This window comes from Balaenoptera physalus (assembly GCF_965194825.1).
Source record: "Balaenoptera physalus genome assembly, chromosome: 2".
NCBI lineage: Eukaryota > Metazoa > Chordata > Mammalia > Artiodactyla > Balaenopteridae > Balaenoptera > Balaenoptera physalus.
In genome coordinates, this window is record NC_138883.1 from 98,028,016 (window position 1) to 98,045,089 (window position 17,074).

Genomic DNA, 17,074 nt, shown 5'->3' on the forward strand with positions numbered 1-17,074 from the left:
GAGTGGATTTTTTCCAACACTTTCACACTTTTTATCCAAATAATTAACCAAGCTCATCTCAGAAGGTTCTGGGCACCATGTGGGAATGCTGGCCTTCCCAGAGAAGGGGTGGAGCCCTCGTTTGTGGGAAGAGGAGGTTTCAGAGGAATGCTCTAGAGTGATTCCCGGACTCGGGGTGTACGTGAAAGTTTTTTTTATAAGCTGTAAAGCACCTTATAAATGTGAGTAAAGAGCCTGTGACTGCAGTGTCAGGATCCCTGGATTCCCAGGAGCCCTCAACTTCTACTATGGGTAAGGCCTGGGCCACACTCCCAGGCACGCGCAGCTTCAGGCACCAGATGAACTTAGGTGCACGTACAGGTATTTTGAAGACCCGGGAATTAGAAAGCATCCTGAATACTGCGGTCCGAGCTTCTGTGCCGAGTTGTTCAAGGCGGAAGATTATAGATGCTATTATTCGCCCGTGTCTGAGGTTTCTGAGTTTCCGTGGGCAAGTCTGATTCCCTCTGTGGCTCAGGAGGAGGAGCCGGGAGGCGCGGGAGAAGGGACGCACCCGCAACTCCTGGACACCGGGAAGCTCGGGTCCTGCCGCAGAAGCAGCCCCTAGCACTCGGTCTTCCCATCCCGAGGGGACCCAGGCTCCCGGCGGGCGCCTTCCCCACGGATAGGGACCCGAGCTCTCGGCGGGGCGGGGGGTACGACGCTCCCCGAACCCCCATTGTCTCCGCGGCCCCTCCCCGCGGCGAGCGCGCCAGGTGCACAGGTGTGGCCCGGGCGCCAGGTACAGTCAGCACTAGCGCCCGGCCGCTTCCCTCCCGCGCGCCTTCCCTTAGGTCGGGCCACCCTGCCTACCTGCGTGTACAGCTCGGCCACCGCCATGGGCGCGAGAGGACAGCTCGAGGGCTGCGGAGGTGCAAGGCTCGGGGGCTGGGCCGGCGGCTCTATGGCCCCGGGGCAGATAACCGTCGCTGCGGACCCCGCAAATCAGCGCTGAGCCATCCTGCGGAAGAAGTTTTCCAGAAGCCGACTAACTTTGCCGAGGGCTGGCGGCCCCAGAGGAGAGAAGTCGCGGATTGGTCCTTCCCGGCCCGTGGCGAGGCCTCGCTGTGATTGGCGGGGCGGGGGCTGCGGCCGCGGCGCCCCTCCTCCGGGCGGGTTCCCGCGGCGAAGTGGGTCCACCTGGCGGGGGCCGAGCGCTCAGCCAAGATCCCGCGGGGCAGGGGATTCGCTGGCTTTCGAGGGAGGAAGCAGGTGTGTCCCGAGGCGTTCCCGACCCAAGTTTTAACTCCCTTAGGTCTCAACGTGCTTATTGGAAAGAGCAGAGGATATAACCATTTGCATAGAAAATACAAGAGAATCAACCACTAGAACTTGTTAAAGAGTTCAGCCAAGTGACTATATTCAAAATCAGATTTTAAAGTGAATAAGTTTCCTTTGTATGAGCAATGACCGGTTAGAAAACAAGATATTTGAAATATAAACGAAACTATAGTGTTCACTAACAAAAATGCACTTGGCTTTTGTGGAGAAATGTTTGAATTTCTCTTCAAGGGTATAAAAGAAGGCCCGAATAAATGGGGAAATGTGCTATTTTCATGGATGGGAATATTTAACATTGTACAGGTGTCAATTGTACCCAAATTAATATATAAGCCTAATACAACTGGAATCAAAATCCTAGCAGGGGGACTTCCCTGGTGGCACAGTGGTTGGGAATCCGCCTGCCAATGCAGGCGACATAGGTTCGAGCCCTGGTCCGGGAAGATCCCACATGTGGCAGAACTACTGAGCCTGCACTCTAGAGCCCGTGAGCCACAACTACTGAGCCTGCGTGCCACAACTACTGAAACCTGTGCGCCTAGAGCCCATGCTCCCCAACAAAGAGAAGCCACCGCAATGAGAAGCCTGCACACTGCAACGAAGAGTAGCACTGGCTCACCGCACCTAGAGATAGCCCGCGCACAGCAACAAAGACCCAACGCAGCCAAAAAATAAATTAAATAAATTTTAAAAAAATCCTAGCAGGACTTTTGGAGAATTGTAAAGTGATTTTATATTTTTTAAGGAATAATAAAAGTCCGTGTATAATTAAGACAATGCTCAAAACAAAGAAGAGATTAGCCCTACCGTGTATTAAGGGATATCACAAAGCCATGGTCATTAAAACAGTGTGACACCGGCATGGGAATGGATAAATGAATAATGGAACAGAATGGAGTCCACCAACAGGACCCTGCGTTATATAGTGGCCTGGAGAACCAGAGGAGGAAGGGAAAGATTATTTAATAGAAGGGCCATTATATGAAAAAAATAAAAAAATAAAAGCAAGTGCATGGCAAACAGTACATTCAAAAATAAACTCTAGATGGATTCATGATTAAAACTTAAAATGAGGAAATTACTAGAAAAAATATAGGGGTAATATCTTTTAAATGTTGGGTTAAGAAAGAATGAGTTAAGATACAACGCAGCACAGCTATAGAAGGAAAGAAATGATGGATTTGAGGTCATCAAAATGAAAGATTTCTGTTCAGTGAAGAACACCATTTGCAAAGAAAGCCAACAGATTAGGAAATATATCTGCAACTTAAAAAACAAGTGATTAATATCTAGAATATTAATCTAGAGTATAAAAGAAACTACTGTAAATTGGTTAAAGAAAAGATAGGAAGTCCAGTTTTAAATATTGGACAATTGGCAAAGGAAATGAATAGGCAATTTTCACATGGGGATACTCAAATGGCTGGTTAGCATATAAAGAGATGTTAACTTTATTAGTAGAGAAATACAAATGAAAACAATGAGATCACTTCACATCCATATTGGCAACAATATTTAGGTTGGACAACATCATATGCTGCCTAGGATGTGAGAAAACAAGAATGTTTTTGCTCACACAGCTGGTGGGAACTATACAGTCATCCTTTGGTATTCGGGGGAGGATTGGTCCCAGAACACCCAAGGGTACCAAACTGCTTGGATGCTCAAGTCCCTAATATATTGATATAATGGCATGGTATTTGCATATAACCTACACACATTCTTCTGTATATTTTAAATCATCTCTAGATTACTTATAATACCTAATACAATGGAAATGCTATGTAAATAGTTGCTGAAGCATGGAATTTCAAGTTTTGCTTTTTGGGAAATTTCTGGAATTAAAAAATGTATATTTTGGATCTGAGGTGGTTGAATCTGTGGTTGCAGAACCTGTGGATATGGAGGGCTGACTGTACTGATCCTCCCATTTAAGAGAGCAATTTGAGAATATTTACTGAAAACAAATTCAGGCAGAAAAATTCTCACATAGTCACCCAAAGAGATAATTATGTAGATGTTCATCACAACACAGTTCTATACCAAAGAGTTGGAAACACTTGAATATCCATCAAAAGGGGTATGAATAAGTAAAATAGTGTATACATACAATGTAAAACTGTACAGCTGCTAGTAGGAATGGACATGATCTACCTATACCACTCAGAGAGATATAAAAAACAATGCTGAATATACGTCTAGCACAAGTCATATATATATGTATTTTTTGTTATTTTTTTATTTTATTTTTTATTTTTTATACATCTTTACTGAAGTATAACTGCTTCACAATGCTGTGCTAGTTTCTGTTGTACAACAAAGTGAATCAGCCGTATGCATATATATATCCCCATATCCCCTCCCTCTTGAGCCTCCCTCCCACCCCCTCATCCCACCCTTCTAAGTCGTCGCAAAGCACTGAGCTGATCTCCCTGTGCTATGCTGTTGCTTCCCACTAGCTATCTATTTTACATTTGGTAGTGTATATATGTCAATGTTACTCTCACTTCGCCCCAGCTTTCCCTTCCTCCCCCATCCCCGTGTCCTCAAGTCCATTCTCTACATCTGCATCTTTATTCCTGCCCTGCCACTAGGTTCATCAGTGCCATTTTTTTTAGATTCCATATATATGCATTAGCATACGGTATTTTTTTTTCTCTTCCTGACTTACTTCACTCTGTATGACAGACTCTAGGTCCATTCACCTCACTACAAATAACTCAATTTCATTTCTTTTTATGGCTGAGTAATATTCCATTGTATATATGTGCCATATCTTCTTTATCCATTCATCCGTCTATGGACATTTAGGTTGCTTCCATGTCCTGTCTATTGTAAATAGCGCTGCAATAAACATATATATTTTAAAACTCAGAAAAACTGCAATACTATATGTTGTCCATGGATATCAGCATGTGTAAATAAAAGTGTGGATGATAACTTGCAAAGTCATCCATTAAATATATAAAAGTGGATATTCATGAGGTTGAAGGAAGTGCGACTGGGTATAAAGAAAAAAGGGAAACCAAAAATATGAAAAAGGGCTTGACATGGACCAACCACGATAGGTGCCAGAAAAAGAGAACTATGGTAAATTCAATTTTGTACACGTATTTTTCAAAATAACATTAAAAAAAAGAAAAGGCATAAAGTGGGTAGGGACAGCTGCGTGGTTCCTCAGAGTTAAGAAAGGAATCCAAATGTCTAACTACTTTTTTCTTTATTTTTAAATTTTTTAAATTGTTTTTTTTTTGGCCATGCTGCATGGCTTGCGGAATTTTAGTTCCCTGACCAGGGACTGAACCCGGGCCACGGCAGTGAAAGCGCAAAGTCCTAACCACTGGACCACCAGGGAATTCCCTACTTTTTTCTTTAAATAGAAATTTTATTGAAGAATAAAATTATATACAGAAAAGTCCACAAATAATAAATGTATAGCTCAATGTATTCTTACACATGGAACACAGCAACACACTCAAGTAACCACCACCCAACCCAGACAGAACATTTTCAACATCCTCAAACCTTCAATGTCCCTTCTAGCCATTACCCCTCAAAGATAACCGATGTTATGACTTCTGTCACCACGGGTTAGTTTTACCTATTTTGGATGTTTTTATAAATGGAATCATGTTTGTAATTTTTTGCATTTGGTTTTTTACATGACACTTAATCCATGCTGTTGCATGTAGCTGTAGTTTGCTATTTTTTGTTGTGTACAGTATTCCACTGTATAAATATTTTACAATTTATTTATTCATTCTCTTATTGATAAATATTTGGGTTCTTTCGGTTTGTGCTGATGAGGCCCTGGGCAAGCTGTCCCAGTATGTGCTGCTCTGGCATGTGGATTATTTTGAGCTGAAAAGAAGCAGGGCCCAAAAGACTATGGAAGAACCTTTGAACTCCCGCCCTTGCTGCCTGAAAGAATTTAAGATAGAGGCCTGTCCCAGGAAGGAGCTATCACCATAGACAACTATAGTAAAGTATGAATTAGGTGTGGTAGGCAGGGAGGAACCTAGCAAGGTCTGTTTACTCAAAGTCCTCTCGGTGCCCAGTTGCCTTTGGATGGGCCAGCAAATATTTATTTACCAAACATCAACCGTTTTTATCTTCCTGAAATTACCTTACTTCCTTTTGAAGTCTCAGATCCCCCCACCTCCTTCTTCTTAGTCCAGAATATATATATACCTCATCTTGCCTTGCTGTCTTTGGAATTCTTCATGCATATGTGGTTTCCCCATGTGCATGTAATAAGTTTGATTTTTTCCTGTTTATCAGCTTTATTTCATTTTAATTGCCAGCCCAAAGAACTAAGAGAAGAAAACTCCTCTCCCCAAAGTGGCTATTATGAATAATGCTGGTATGAACCTTTTTTATATGGGTCTTTTTATATGGGTCTATGAACTTTTTATATGCACAGATCTATGCATTTCTGTTGGGTACATAAAAGGAATGGGATTGCTGGATCATAGGTATGCAATGCTCAACTTTAGTAGATATTGAAAGAGTTTTCAAAACTCGTATCAATTTCTACCTCTATCAACAATATATGAAATTTTCAGTTGCTTAATATCCTCACCAACCTTGACACTGTCAGTTTTTTAAATGTTTGCCTTTCTGATGAGTGTGTTGAGATAATCTCACTGTGGTTTCACTTTGCATTTCCACGATGACACTTTGTTGACCATATTGGTATTCTCTTCTGTGAAATATCTGTTCGAGCCTTTAGGCCACTTCGCTTGCTATTTAAACAGAAGTTCTATTTTCAGCCCCACATCACTTTCAGTGTTGCTGTCTCTGAGTTCTATTCCCGAGTCTTTCAGACTTCTGCTCTGTGAACTAGGCTACTACTTCTGGACTCCCCACCTTTGCAAGTTTAGGTTCAGCCTTCCTGTCATTTATGAAAATAAGCAACAACTGTCTGTTTTTCATCCTCCAAAATTTGTTGTCACTTCTCTTCCGTTCTCTTTCTCATATTGTGTTTATCATCATTTATGGGCATTTCAGGAGGAAAGGAAGGTCAATAAAAGCATTGAATCCACCATCTTTCTTTATATATTTTGGTCACAAATCCTTTATCAGATATATGATTTGCAAATATTTTGTCCCACTGTGTAGATTATCTTTCCATTTTCTTCATGGTGTCTTTTGCAGTACAAACTTTCAAATTTTGATGAAGCCGATTTATCTATTCTTTTTCTTTTATGGATCATGCTTTGGGTATTGTATCTAAGAAATCCTTGCCTAGCTTAAAGTCACAAAAATTTTCTTCTACAAGTTTCATACTTTCAGCTCTAACATTTAAGACTATGATTCATTTTGGGTTAATTTTTGTGTGTGCTATTGAGGTAAGGGTCTAAATTAATCTCTTTCAACATTTGGATATTGAATTGTTCTGGCATCACTTATTGAAAAGAATTGTATTGAATTGCCTTGACAGCCTTGTCAAAAATCAGTTGACCATAATTTCAGGATGTTCATTTCTGTTCCATAGATTTGATGTCAACACATATGCCAGTACCATCCATGCCTGTCTTGATGACTGTAGCTTCAAAGCTTTGAAATTGGAAGGTGTAATTCCTCCAACTTTGTTTTCCTTTTTCAAAATTGTTTTGACTATTCTGAGTCCTTTGCATTTTCATATAAATTTTATATAAATTTTAACTTCAGCTTGGGATTTTGTTAGGGACTGTGTTGAATCTATAGTTCAGTTTGGAGAGAACTGCCATCTTAGTAGCACTGAGTATTCTAATTCATGGAATTCCTCTTATTCCTACTTTATAAGATTTTTTAAAAAACACTGAATGGGATTTTGTTAAATGCTTTTTCTGCATCAATTGAGATGATCATGGGGGGTTTGTCCTCTATTCTATTAATATCGTGTATTATATTAATTGATTTTTGAATGTGAAATCAGCTTTGCATTCCTGGGATAGATCCCACTTGATCATGGTATGTAATCCTGTTTATGTATTGCTGGATTTGGTTTGTAATGTTTTGGTTTTTGTAATGTTGTTTGCTCTATTTTTATGAGGAGTATTGGTCTGTGGTCTTCTTTTCTTGTGGTGTATTTTGTTGGCCTTTGCCGTCAAAGTCGGTTGGTGTTATTTCATCTTTAAATATTTGATAAGAGTTGCCAATAAAGCCATCTGGGCCTGGTCTTTTCTTTATAAGATTATTAATTACTCATTTAATTTTTTTACTTATACATATATTCAGAGTTTTATATCTTTTTGAGTGAGTTTTCATAATTTGTATCTTTCTAGGAATTTGTCCATTTCATTTAAGTTGTTCAATTTGTTGGTGTGAAGTCATTCATGGTATTCTACTATAATTCTTTTCATTTTGTTAGGGTCTCTGTAGCAGGGCCGGGACTGAAGTGAGATGCCTAGGGAGAGGTTACTCATTCTCAGGTACTGAGCTTGTATTTGCCTGACGCTGCCTCTCTAAACTTTGCACCCTAGAAATGATGATGCTCAGAAATGTTGTTCCCTCTTTCATTCCTGATTTTGGTAATTTTTATCTTTTCTCTTTTTGTGTGGTTAATCTGGATAAAAGTTTGTCATTGTATTAATCTTTTCATCAGTTTCATTAATTTCATAAATTTTTCTCTTCTGTTTTCCATTTCATTGATCTCCACTCTAACCTTTAGTATTTCCTTCTGCTTGCATTGGGTTTAGTTTGTTCTTTTCTTTTTCTTAGGTTCTTAGGATATAATCTTAAGTTATTGATTTGAGACATGTCTTCTTTTCTAATAAAGGCAATCAATTTCCTTCTATAACCTGCTTTGGCTACATCCCATAAACTTTGATTTGTTGCATTTTTGTTTTTTTCAACTCAGAATATTTTCTAACTTCCTCTGTGATTTCTTCTTTGTTATTTAGAAGTGTCTTACTTAATTTCCAAATACTTGCATATTTTGCAAATTTCCTTCAGTTGTTTTCTAATTTGATTCTGTTGATTTCTAATTTGATTCCATTCTCCATTGTAGTCAGAGAACATACTTTATGTGATTTCAATATTGTTAAATGTACTAAGATTTGTTTCATTGTCTTGCATATAATTTATCCTGAAGAATGATCTGTGTGTGCTTGAAAAGAATATGGGTAAAGTGTTCTATAAATGTCAGTTAGGTCAAAGTGCTTGATATTATTTTCAAGTCTTCTATATTCTTGCCAATTTCCTGTCTAGTTCTGCTAATTTTTGAGAATAGGATATTGATGGCTCCAACTATTATTGCTGAGTTGTCAATTTCTCCTTTCAATTTTGTCACATTCATTTCATGTATCTCAGGGTTCTGTTAGGTGTCTACAGTTTCTTGTTTTTTTAAAACAAGGGCTCAGGCAAGGCTTATTCCTTTCTCATATAGAAGGTGGACACAGGAGTCTGAGTTGGGGTGGTAATCTCAGTGCCAGGGACAAAGAAACTTCTGTTTTGTGCTTCCACGATCCTTCAAACAAATGATCCAAGATTGCTCCCCACATGTTGCATTTAAGTGAAAGGGGCCTGGGAAGGTCTGCTCCTTCTCAGGCCACTTGGTCACATGACCACACCTAGTAGCAAAGGAGCCTGGGAAATGTAGGTTTTGACTGAAAGAAGGGAGAATGGATATCAATCTCTGACTGCCCTTCTTTGGGAAACTCTGGGCAAGTTGGGGAGTGGACAGACACTGCAAGGGAATCATAGTGGAATGGGAACAGAAAAATAGCATGCACTAAGATCTGGATCTGGTGAAAGATAACTCACCAAGATCTGGGCCAGGCTCCCCATGCACTGAGCAGTGACTCTCTAGATCTGCATGTGGCATGACTGGGCTCAGCCACTGTCCTTCATTTCTGCTTCTTATGTGCCTTTTTTTCTCTTCCCACCACAAAATGCCTGCTTCTCTTAATTTACCCGTGGTACATTTATAACTGTTATATCTTTGTGATGAGTTGACTTTTACCATTATGAAATGTCCTTTTTTCCTTTGAATTTTTTATTTTTCCATCTGAGTCTATTTTGTCTATTTTGTCTATTTTGTAGTATAGTCTGAAGTCAGGGAGCCTGATTCCTCCAGCTCTGTTTTTCTTTCTCAAGATTGCTATGGCTATTCGGGGTCTTTTGTGTTTTCCATATCAATTGTGAAATTTTTTGTTCTAGTTCTGTGAAAAATGCCAGTGGTAGTTTGATAGAGATTGCATTGAATCTGTAGGTTGCTTTCGGTAGTAGAGTCATTTTCACAATGTTGATTCTTCCAATCCAAGAACATGGTATATCCCTCCATCAGTCTGTATCATCTTTAATTTCTTTCATCAGTGTCTTATAATTTTCTGAGTACAGGTCTTTTGTCTCCTTAGGTAGGGTTATTCCTAGATATTTTATTCTTTTTGTTGCAATGGTAAATGGGAGTGTTTTCCTAATTTCACTTTCAGATTTTTCATCATTAGTGTATAGGAATGCCAGAGATTTCTGTGCATTAATTTTATATCCTGCTACTTTACCAAATTCATTGTTAGCTCTAGTAGTTTTCTGGTAGCATCTTTAGGATTCTCTATGTATAGTATCATGTCATCTGCAAACAGTGACAGCTTTACATCTTCTTTTCCGATTTGGATCCCTTTTATTTCTTTTTCTTCTCTGATTGCTGTGGCTAACACTTCCAAAACTATGTTGAATAATAATGGTGAGAGTGGGCAACCTTGTCTTGTTCCTGATCTTAGTGGAAATGGTTTCAGTTTTTCACCATTGAGGACAATGTTGGCTGTGGGTTGTCATATATGGCCTTTATTATGTTGAGGTAAGTTCCCTCTATGCCTACTTTCTGGAGGGTTTTTATCATAAATGGGTGTTGAATTTTGTCAAAAGCTTTCTCTGCATCTATCGAGATGATCATATGGTTTTTCTCCTTCAATTTGTTAATATGGTGTATCACACTGATTGATTTGCATATATTGAAGAATCCTTGCATTCCTGGGATAAACCCCACTTGATCATGGTATATGATCCTTTTAATGTGCTGTTGGATTCTGTTTGTTAGTATTTTGTTGAGGATTTTTGCATCTATGTTCATCAGTCATATTGGCCTGTAGTTTCCTTTCTTTGTGACATCTTTGTCTGGTTTTGGTATCAGGGTGATGGTGGCCTCGTAGAATGAGTTTGGGAGTGTTCCTCCCTCTGCTATATTTTGGAAGAGTTTTAGAAGGATAGATGTTAGCTCTTCTCTAAATGTTTGGTAAAATTCGCCTGTGAAGCCGTCTGGTCCTGGGCTTTTGTTTGTTGGAAGATTTTTAATCTCAGTTTCAATTTCAGTGCTTGTGATTGGTCTGTTCATATTTTCTATTTCTTCCTGGTTCAGTCTTGGAAGGTTGTGCATTTCTAAGAATTTGTCCATTTCTTCCAGGTTGTCCATTTTATTGGCATACAGTTGCTTGTAGTAATCTCTCATGATCCTTTGTATTTCTGCAGTGTTAGTTGTTACTTCTCCTTTTTCGTTTCTAATTCTATTGATTTGAGTCTTCTCTCTTTTTTTCTTGATGAGTCTGGTTAATGGTTTATCAATTTTGTTTATCTTCTCAAAGAACCAGCTTTTAGTTTTATTGATCTTTGCTATCGTTTCCTTCATTTCTTTTTCATTTATTTCTGATCTGATCTTTATGACTTCTTTCCTTCTGCTAACTTTGGGGTTTTTTTGTTCTTCTTTCTCTAATTGCTTTAGGTATAAGGTTAGGTTGTTTATTTGAGATGTTTCTTGTTTCTTAAGGTAGGATTGTATTGCTATAAACTACCCTCTTAGAACTGCTTTTGCTGCATCCCATAGGTTTTGGGTCATCGTGCTTTCATTGTCATTTGTTTCTAGGTATTTTTTGATTTCTTCTTTGATTTCTTCAGTGATCTCTTGGTTATTAAGTAGTGTATTGTTTAGCCTCCATGTGTTTGTATTTTTTACAGATTTTTTCCTGTAATTGATATCTAGTCTCATAGCGTTGTTGTCGGAAAAGATACTTGATACGATTTCAATTTTCTTAAATTTAGCAAGGCTTGATTTGTGACGCAAGATATGATCTATCCTGGAGAATGTTCCATGAGCACTTGAGAAGAAAGTGTATTCTGTTGTTTTTGGATGGAAGGTCCTATAAATATCAATTAAGTCCATCTTGTTTAATGTATCATTTAAAGCTTGTGTTTCCTTATTTATTTTCATTTTGGATGATCCGTCCATTGGTGAAAGTGGGGTGTTAAAGTCCCCTACTATGATTGTGTTACTGTCGATTTCCCATATTATGGCTGTTAGTATTTGCCTTATGTATTGAGGTGCTCCTATGTTGGGTGCATAAATATTTACAATTGTTACATCTTCTTCTTGGATTAATCCCTTGATCATTATGTAGTGTCTTTCTTTGTCTCTTGTAATAGTCTTTGTTTTAAAGTCTATTTTGTCTGATATGAGAATTGCTACTCCAGCTTTCTTTTGATTTCCACTTGCATGGAATATCTTTTTCCATCCCCTCACTTTCAGTCTGTATGTGTCCCTAGGTCTGAGGTGGGTCTCTTATAGACAGCATATATATGGGTCTTGTTTTTGTATCCATTCAGCCAGTCTATGTCTTTTGGTGGGAGCATTTAATCCATTTACATTTAAGGTAATTATTGATATGTATGTTTATATTACCATATTCTTAATTGTTTTGGGTTTGTTATTGTAGGTCTTTTCCTTCTCTTGTGTTTCCTGCCTAGGGAAGGTCCTTTAGCATTTGTTGTAAAGCTGGTTTGGTGGTGCTGAATTCTCTTAGCTTTTGCTTGTCTGTAAAGGTTTTAATTTCTCCATCAAATCTGAATGAGATCCTTGCTCATAGATCCTTGTAGAGTAATCTTGGTTGTAGGTTTTTCCCCTTCATCACTTTAAATATGTCCTGCCACTCCCTTCTAGCTTGCAGAGTTTCTGCTGAAAGATCAGCTGTTAACCTTATGGGGATCCCCTTGTGTGTTATTTGTTGTTTTTCCCTTGCTGCTTTTAATATTTGTTCTTTGTATTTAATTTTTGATAGTTTGATTAATATGTGTCTTGGCCTGTTTCTCCTTGGATTTATCCTGTATGGGACTCTCTGTGCTTCCTGGACTTGATTAACTATTTCCTTTCCCATATTAGGGAAGTTTTCAACTATAATCTCTTCAAATATTTTCTCAGTCCCTTTCTTTTTCTCTTCTTCTTCTGGGACCTCTATAATTCAAACGTTGGTGCGTTTGATGTTGTCCCAGAGGTCTCTGAGACTGTCCTCAATTCTTTTCATTCTTTTTTCTTTATTCTGCTCTGCAGTAGTTATTTCCACTATTTTATCTTCCAGGTCACTTATCCGTTCTTCTGCCTCAGTTACTCTGCTATTGATTCCTTCTAGAGAATTTTAAATTTCATTTATTGTGTTATTCATCACTGTTTGTTTGCTCTTTAGTTCTTCTAGGTCCTTGTTAAACGTTTTTTGTATTTTCTCCATTCTGTTTCCAAGATTTTGGATCATCTTTACTATCATTATTCTGAATTCTTTTTCAGGTAGACAGCCTACTTCCTCTTCATTTGTTAGGTCTGGTGGGGTTTTGCCTTGTTCCTTCATCTGCTGTGTGTTTCTCTGTCTTCTCATTTTGCTTAACTTACTTACTGTGTTTGGGGTCTCTTTTTCGCAGGCTGCAGGTTCATAGTTCCTGTTGTTTTTGGTGTCTGCCCCCAGTGGCTAAGGTTGGTTCAGTGGGTTGTGTAGGCTTCCTGGTGGAGGGGACTGGTGCCTGTGTTATGGTGGATGAGGCTGGATCTTGTCTTTCTGGTGGGCAGGTCCACGTCTGGTGGTATGTTTTGGGGTGTCTGTGACCTTATTATGATTTTAGGCAGCTTCTCTGCTAATGGATGGGGTTGTGTTCCTGTCTTGCTAGTTGTTTGGCATAGGGTGTCCAGCACTGTAGCTTGCTGGTCATTGAGTGAAGCTGGGTCTTGGTGTTGAGATGGAGATCTCTGGGAGATTTTCGTCGTTTGGTATTACGTGGAGCTGGGAGATCTCTTGTGGACCAACTTCCTGAACTTGGCTCTCCCACCTCAGAGGCACAGCCCTGATGCCTGGCTGGAGCACCAAGAGCCTGTCATCCACACGGCACAGAATAAAAGGGAGAAAAAGAAAGAAAGAAACAAGAAGATAAAATAAAATAAAATAAAGTTATTAAAATAAAAAATAATTATTAAAAAAATTTTTTAAAGTAATAAAAGAAAAGAAAGAAAGAAAGAAGAGAGCAACCAATCCAAAAAACAAATCCACCAATGATAACAAGTGCTAAAAACTATACTAAAAAAACCCAAAAAACAAAAAACAAAAAAATGGACAGACAGAACCCTAGGACAAATGGCAAAAGCAAAGCTATATAGACAAAATCATACACGGAAGCATGCACATACACACTCACAAAAAGAGAAAAAGGGGAAAATATATATATATCGTTGCTCCCAAAGTCCACCTCCACAATTTGGGATGATTTGTTGTCTATTCAGGTATTCCACAGATGCAGGGTATATCATGTTGACTGTGGAGATTTAATCTGCTGCTCCTGAGGCTGCTGGGAGAGATTTCCCTTTCTCTTTGTTCGCACAGCTCCTGGGGTTCAGCTTTGGATTTGGACCCGCCTCTGTGTGTAGGTTGCCTGAGGGCATCTGTTCTTCGGTCAGACAGGACGGGGTTAAAGGAGCAGCTGATTCGGGGGCTCTGGCTCACTCAGGCCGGGAGGAGAGAGGGGTATGGATGCAGGGCGAGCCTGCAGCGGCAGAGGCCAGTGTGACGTTGCACCAGCCTGAGGCGCGCTGTGTGTTCTCCTGGGGAAGTTGTCCCTGGATCACGGGACCCTGGCAGTGGCGGGCTGCACAGGCTCCCGGGACGGGAGGTGTGGAGAGTCACCTGTGCTTGCACACAGGCTTCTTGGTGGCTGCAGTAGCAGCCTTAGCTTCTCATGCCCGTCTCTGGGGTCCGTGCTGATACCCGCGGCTCGCGCCTGTCTCTGGAGCTCCTTTAAGCGGCGCTCTTAATCACCTTTCCTCGCGCACCAGGAAACAAAGAGGCAAGAAAAAGTCTCTTGCCTCTTCAGCAGCTCCAGACTTTTACCCGGACTCCCTCCCGGCCAGCCGTGGCACACTGGCCCCCTTCAGGCTGTGTTCACGCAGCCAACCCCAGTCCTCTCCCTGGGATCCGACCTCCAAAGCCGGAGCCTCAGCTCCCAGACCCCACCCATCCCAACGGGAGAGCAGACAAGCCTCTCGGGCTGGTGAGTGCTGGTCGAAACCGATCCTCTGTGCGGGAATCTCTCCGCTTCGCCCTCTGCACCCCTGTTGCTGCGCTCTCCTCCGTGGCTCCGAGGCTCCCCCCTCCGTCACCCACAGTCTCTGCCCGCGAAGGGCCTTCCTTGTGTGTGGAAACCTTTCCTTCTTCACAGCTCCTTCCCACTGGTGCAGGTCCCGTCCCTATTCTTTTGTCTCTGTTTTTTCTTTTTTCTTTTGTCCTACCCAGGCACATGGGGAGTATCTTGCCTTTTGGGAGGTCTGAGGTCTTCTGCCAGCATTCAGTAGGTGTTCTGTAGGAATTGTTCCACATGTAGATGTATTTCTGATATATTTGTTAGGAGGAAGGTGATCTCCGCGTCTTACTCTTCCGCCATCTTGAAGCTCCTCGCTTCTGCCCATTTTTAAGTGGATTGTTTTTTCGATATTGAGTTATATGAGCTGCTTGTATATATTAGATATTAACCCCTTGTTGGTTATAGCATTTGCAAATATTTTCTCCCATTCCATAGGTGTCTTTTTGTTTTGATGATGGTTTCCTTTGCTGTGAAAAAGCTTTCAAGTCTAATTAGGCCCCATTTGTTTATTTTTGCTTTTATTTCTTTTGCCTTGGGAAACTGATCTAAGAAAATTTTGCTATGATTTATGTCCAAGGATGTTTTGCCTATGTTCTCTTCTGGAAGGTTTATGGTGTCATGTCTTATATTTAGGTTTTTAAACCATTTGGAGTTTATTTTTGCATATGGTGTGAGAAAGTGTTCTAATTTCATTGATTTACATGTAGTTGTCCAGCTTTCCCAATACCACTTGTTGAAGAGACTCTTTTCTCCATTGTATATTCTTGCCCCCTTTTTGAAGGTAGGAGTGTGGGTTTATTTCTGGGCCTTCTATTCTGTTCCACTGAGCTATATATCTGTTTTTGTGCCAGTGCCACACTGTTTTGATTACTGTAGCTTTGTGGTATTGTCTGACGTCTGGGAGGGTTATGCTTCCAGCTTTGTTCTTTTTCCTCAGGATTGCTTTGGCAGTTCTGGGTCTTTTATGGTTCTATATAAACTTTAGGATTATTTGTCCTAGTTCTGTGAAAAATGTCATAAGTATTTTGATAGGGATTGCTGTCTAAGTCTGTAGATTGCTCTGGATAGTATGGCCATTTTAACAATATTAATTCTTCCAACCCAAGAGCATGGGATATCTTTCCATTTCTTTGAATCATCTTCAATTTCCTTTATCAATGTTTTATAGTTTTCAGCATATGGGTCTTTCATCTCCTTGGGTTTTTTTAAAAAAATTAATTAATTAATTTATTTTTGGCTGCATTGGGTCTTCGTTGCTGTGCGCAGGCTTCCTCTAGTTGTGGCGAGCAGGGGCTACTCTTTGTTGTGGTGCACGGGCTTCTCACCGCAGTGGCTTCTCTTTGTTGCGGAGCATGGGCCCTAGAGCGCACAGGCTTCAGTAGTTGTAGCACGTGGGCTCAGTAGTTGTGGCTCACAGGCTCTAGAGCACAGGATCAGTAGTTGTGGCACACAGGCTTAGCTGTTCTGCAGCATGTGGGATCTTCCTGGACCAGGGCTCGAACCCATGTCCCCTGCACTGGCAGGTGGATTCTTAACCACTGCACCACCAGGGAAGCCCCTGTCCTTGCTTTTTTGAGGGGAGAATTTGCTGAGCTCCTCGGTCTGCCATATTAGAGGTCAAAAGTTTACTCAAAATAGATTTATTGAGATAAAATTCTCATAGCATACACTTCACCCATTTAAAGTATATAACTCAGTGTTTTTTAATATATTCACAGATATGTTAAACTATCAGCACAGTCAATTTTAAAACATTTTCATCATCTCAAAAAGAAACTCCTTGCTCTTTAGTTATTGCTCCCTATCCCCTCACTTCCTCTCTTCCTCCCAGCCCTAAGCAACCACCAATCTACTTCATGTCATCTTTCTTTTTCTTAGTAAGCCTGGCTAGAGGCTTATCAATTTTATTGATCTTTAAAAAGAACCAGCTTTTGGTTTTATTGATTTTCTCTATTAATTTCCTGTCCTCAATTTCATTGATTTCTGCTCTAATTTTTATTATTTCTTTTCTTCTGCTTACTTTGTATTTAATTTTCTCTTCTTTTGTTAGTTTCCTAAAGTGGAAACTTAGAAGACTGATTTTAGGTCTTTCTTGTTTTCTAATACATGCATTCAATGCTATAAATTTCTCTGTAAGTACTGCTTTCCCTGCATCCCAGAAATTTTAAGCTGTATATTCATTTATATTTACTTCAAAATATTTTAAAATTTCTCCAGCAATTTCTTCTTTGATCCATGTGTTATTTAGAAGTGTGTTGTTTAATCTCCAAGTATTCTGGGATTTTCCAGCTATTTTTGTGTCACTGATTTCTAGTTTAATTCTATTTTTTTAAATTTTAAAGGTGTGTTTTTAGCCCCAAATGTGATCTACGTTGGTGTATGTGCTGTA

At 39.9% G+C, this 17,074-nt stretch overlaps 1 protein-coding gene and 1 long non-coding RNA gene across 3 annotated transcripts in view; one reads left to right on the forward strand and one right to left on the reverse strand.

Moving 5' to 3' along the window:
- The window catches only part of MYO5C (myosin VC), a 111,759-nt gene extending 110,010 nt beyond the window's left edge, over positions 1–1,749 (reverse strand). For both annotated transcript variants that reach the window (XM_082444819.1, XM_082444818.1), the window contains exon 1: positions 853–1,749. In XM_082444819.1, the coding sequence (XP_082300945.1) occupies positions 853–879 (27 nt within the window). In that variant the 5' untranslated portion in view covers positions 880–1,749. The remainder of the gene's footprint in view (positions 1–852) is intronic.
- On the forward strand, positions 1,746–16,751 carry LOC309654355. Its single transcript, XR_014260180.1, has 2 exons — positions 1,746–7,410; positions 7,455–16,751. It is a non-coding gene; the product is annotated as an uncharacterized lncRNA (long non-coding RNA).
- The last annotated feature ends 323 nt before the right edge of the window (positions 16,752–17,074 follow it).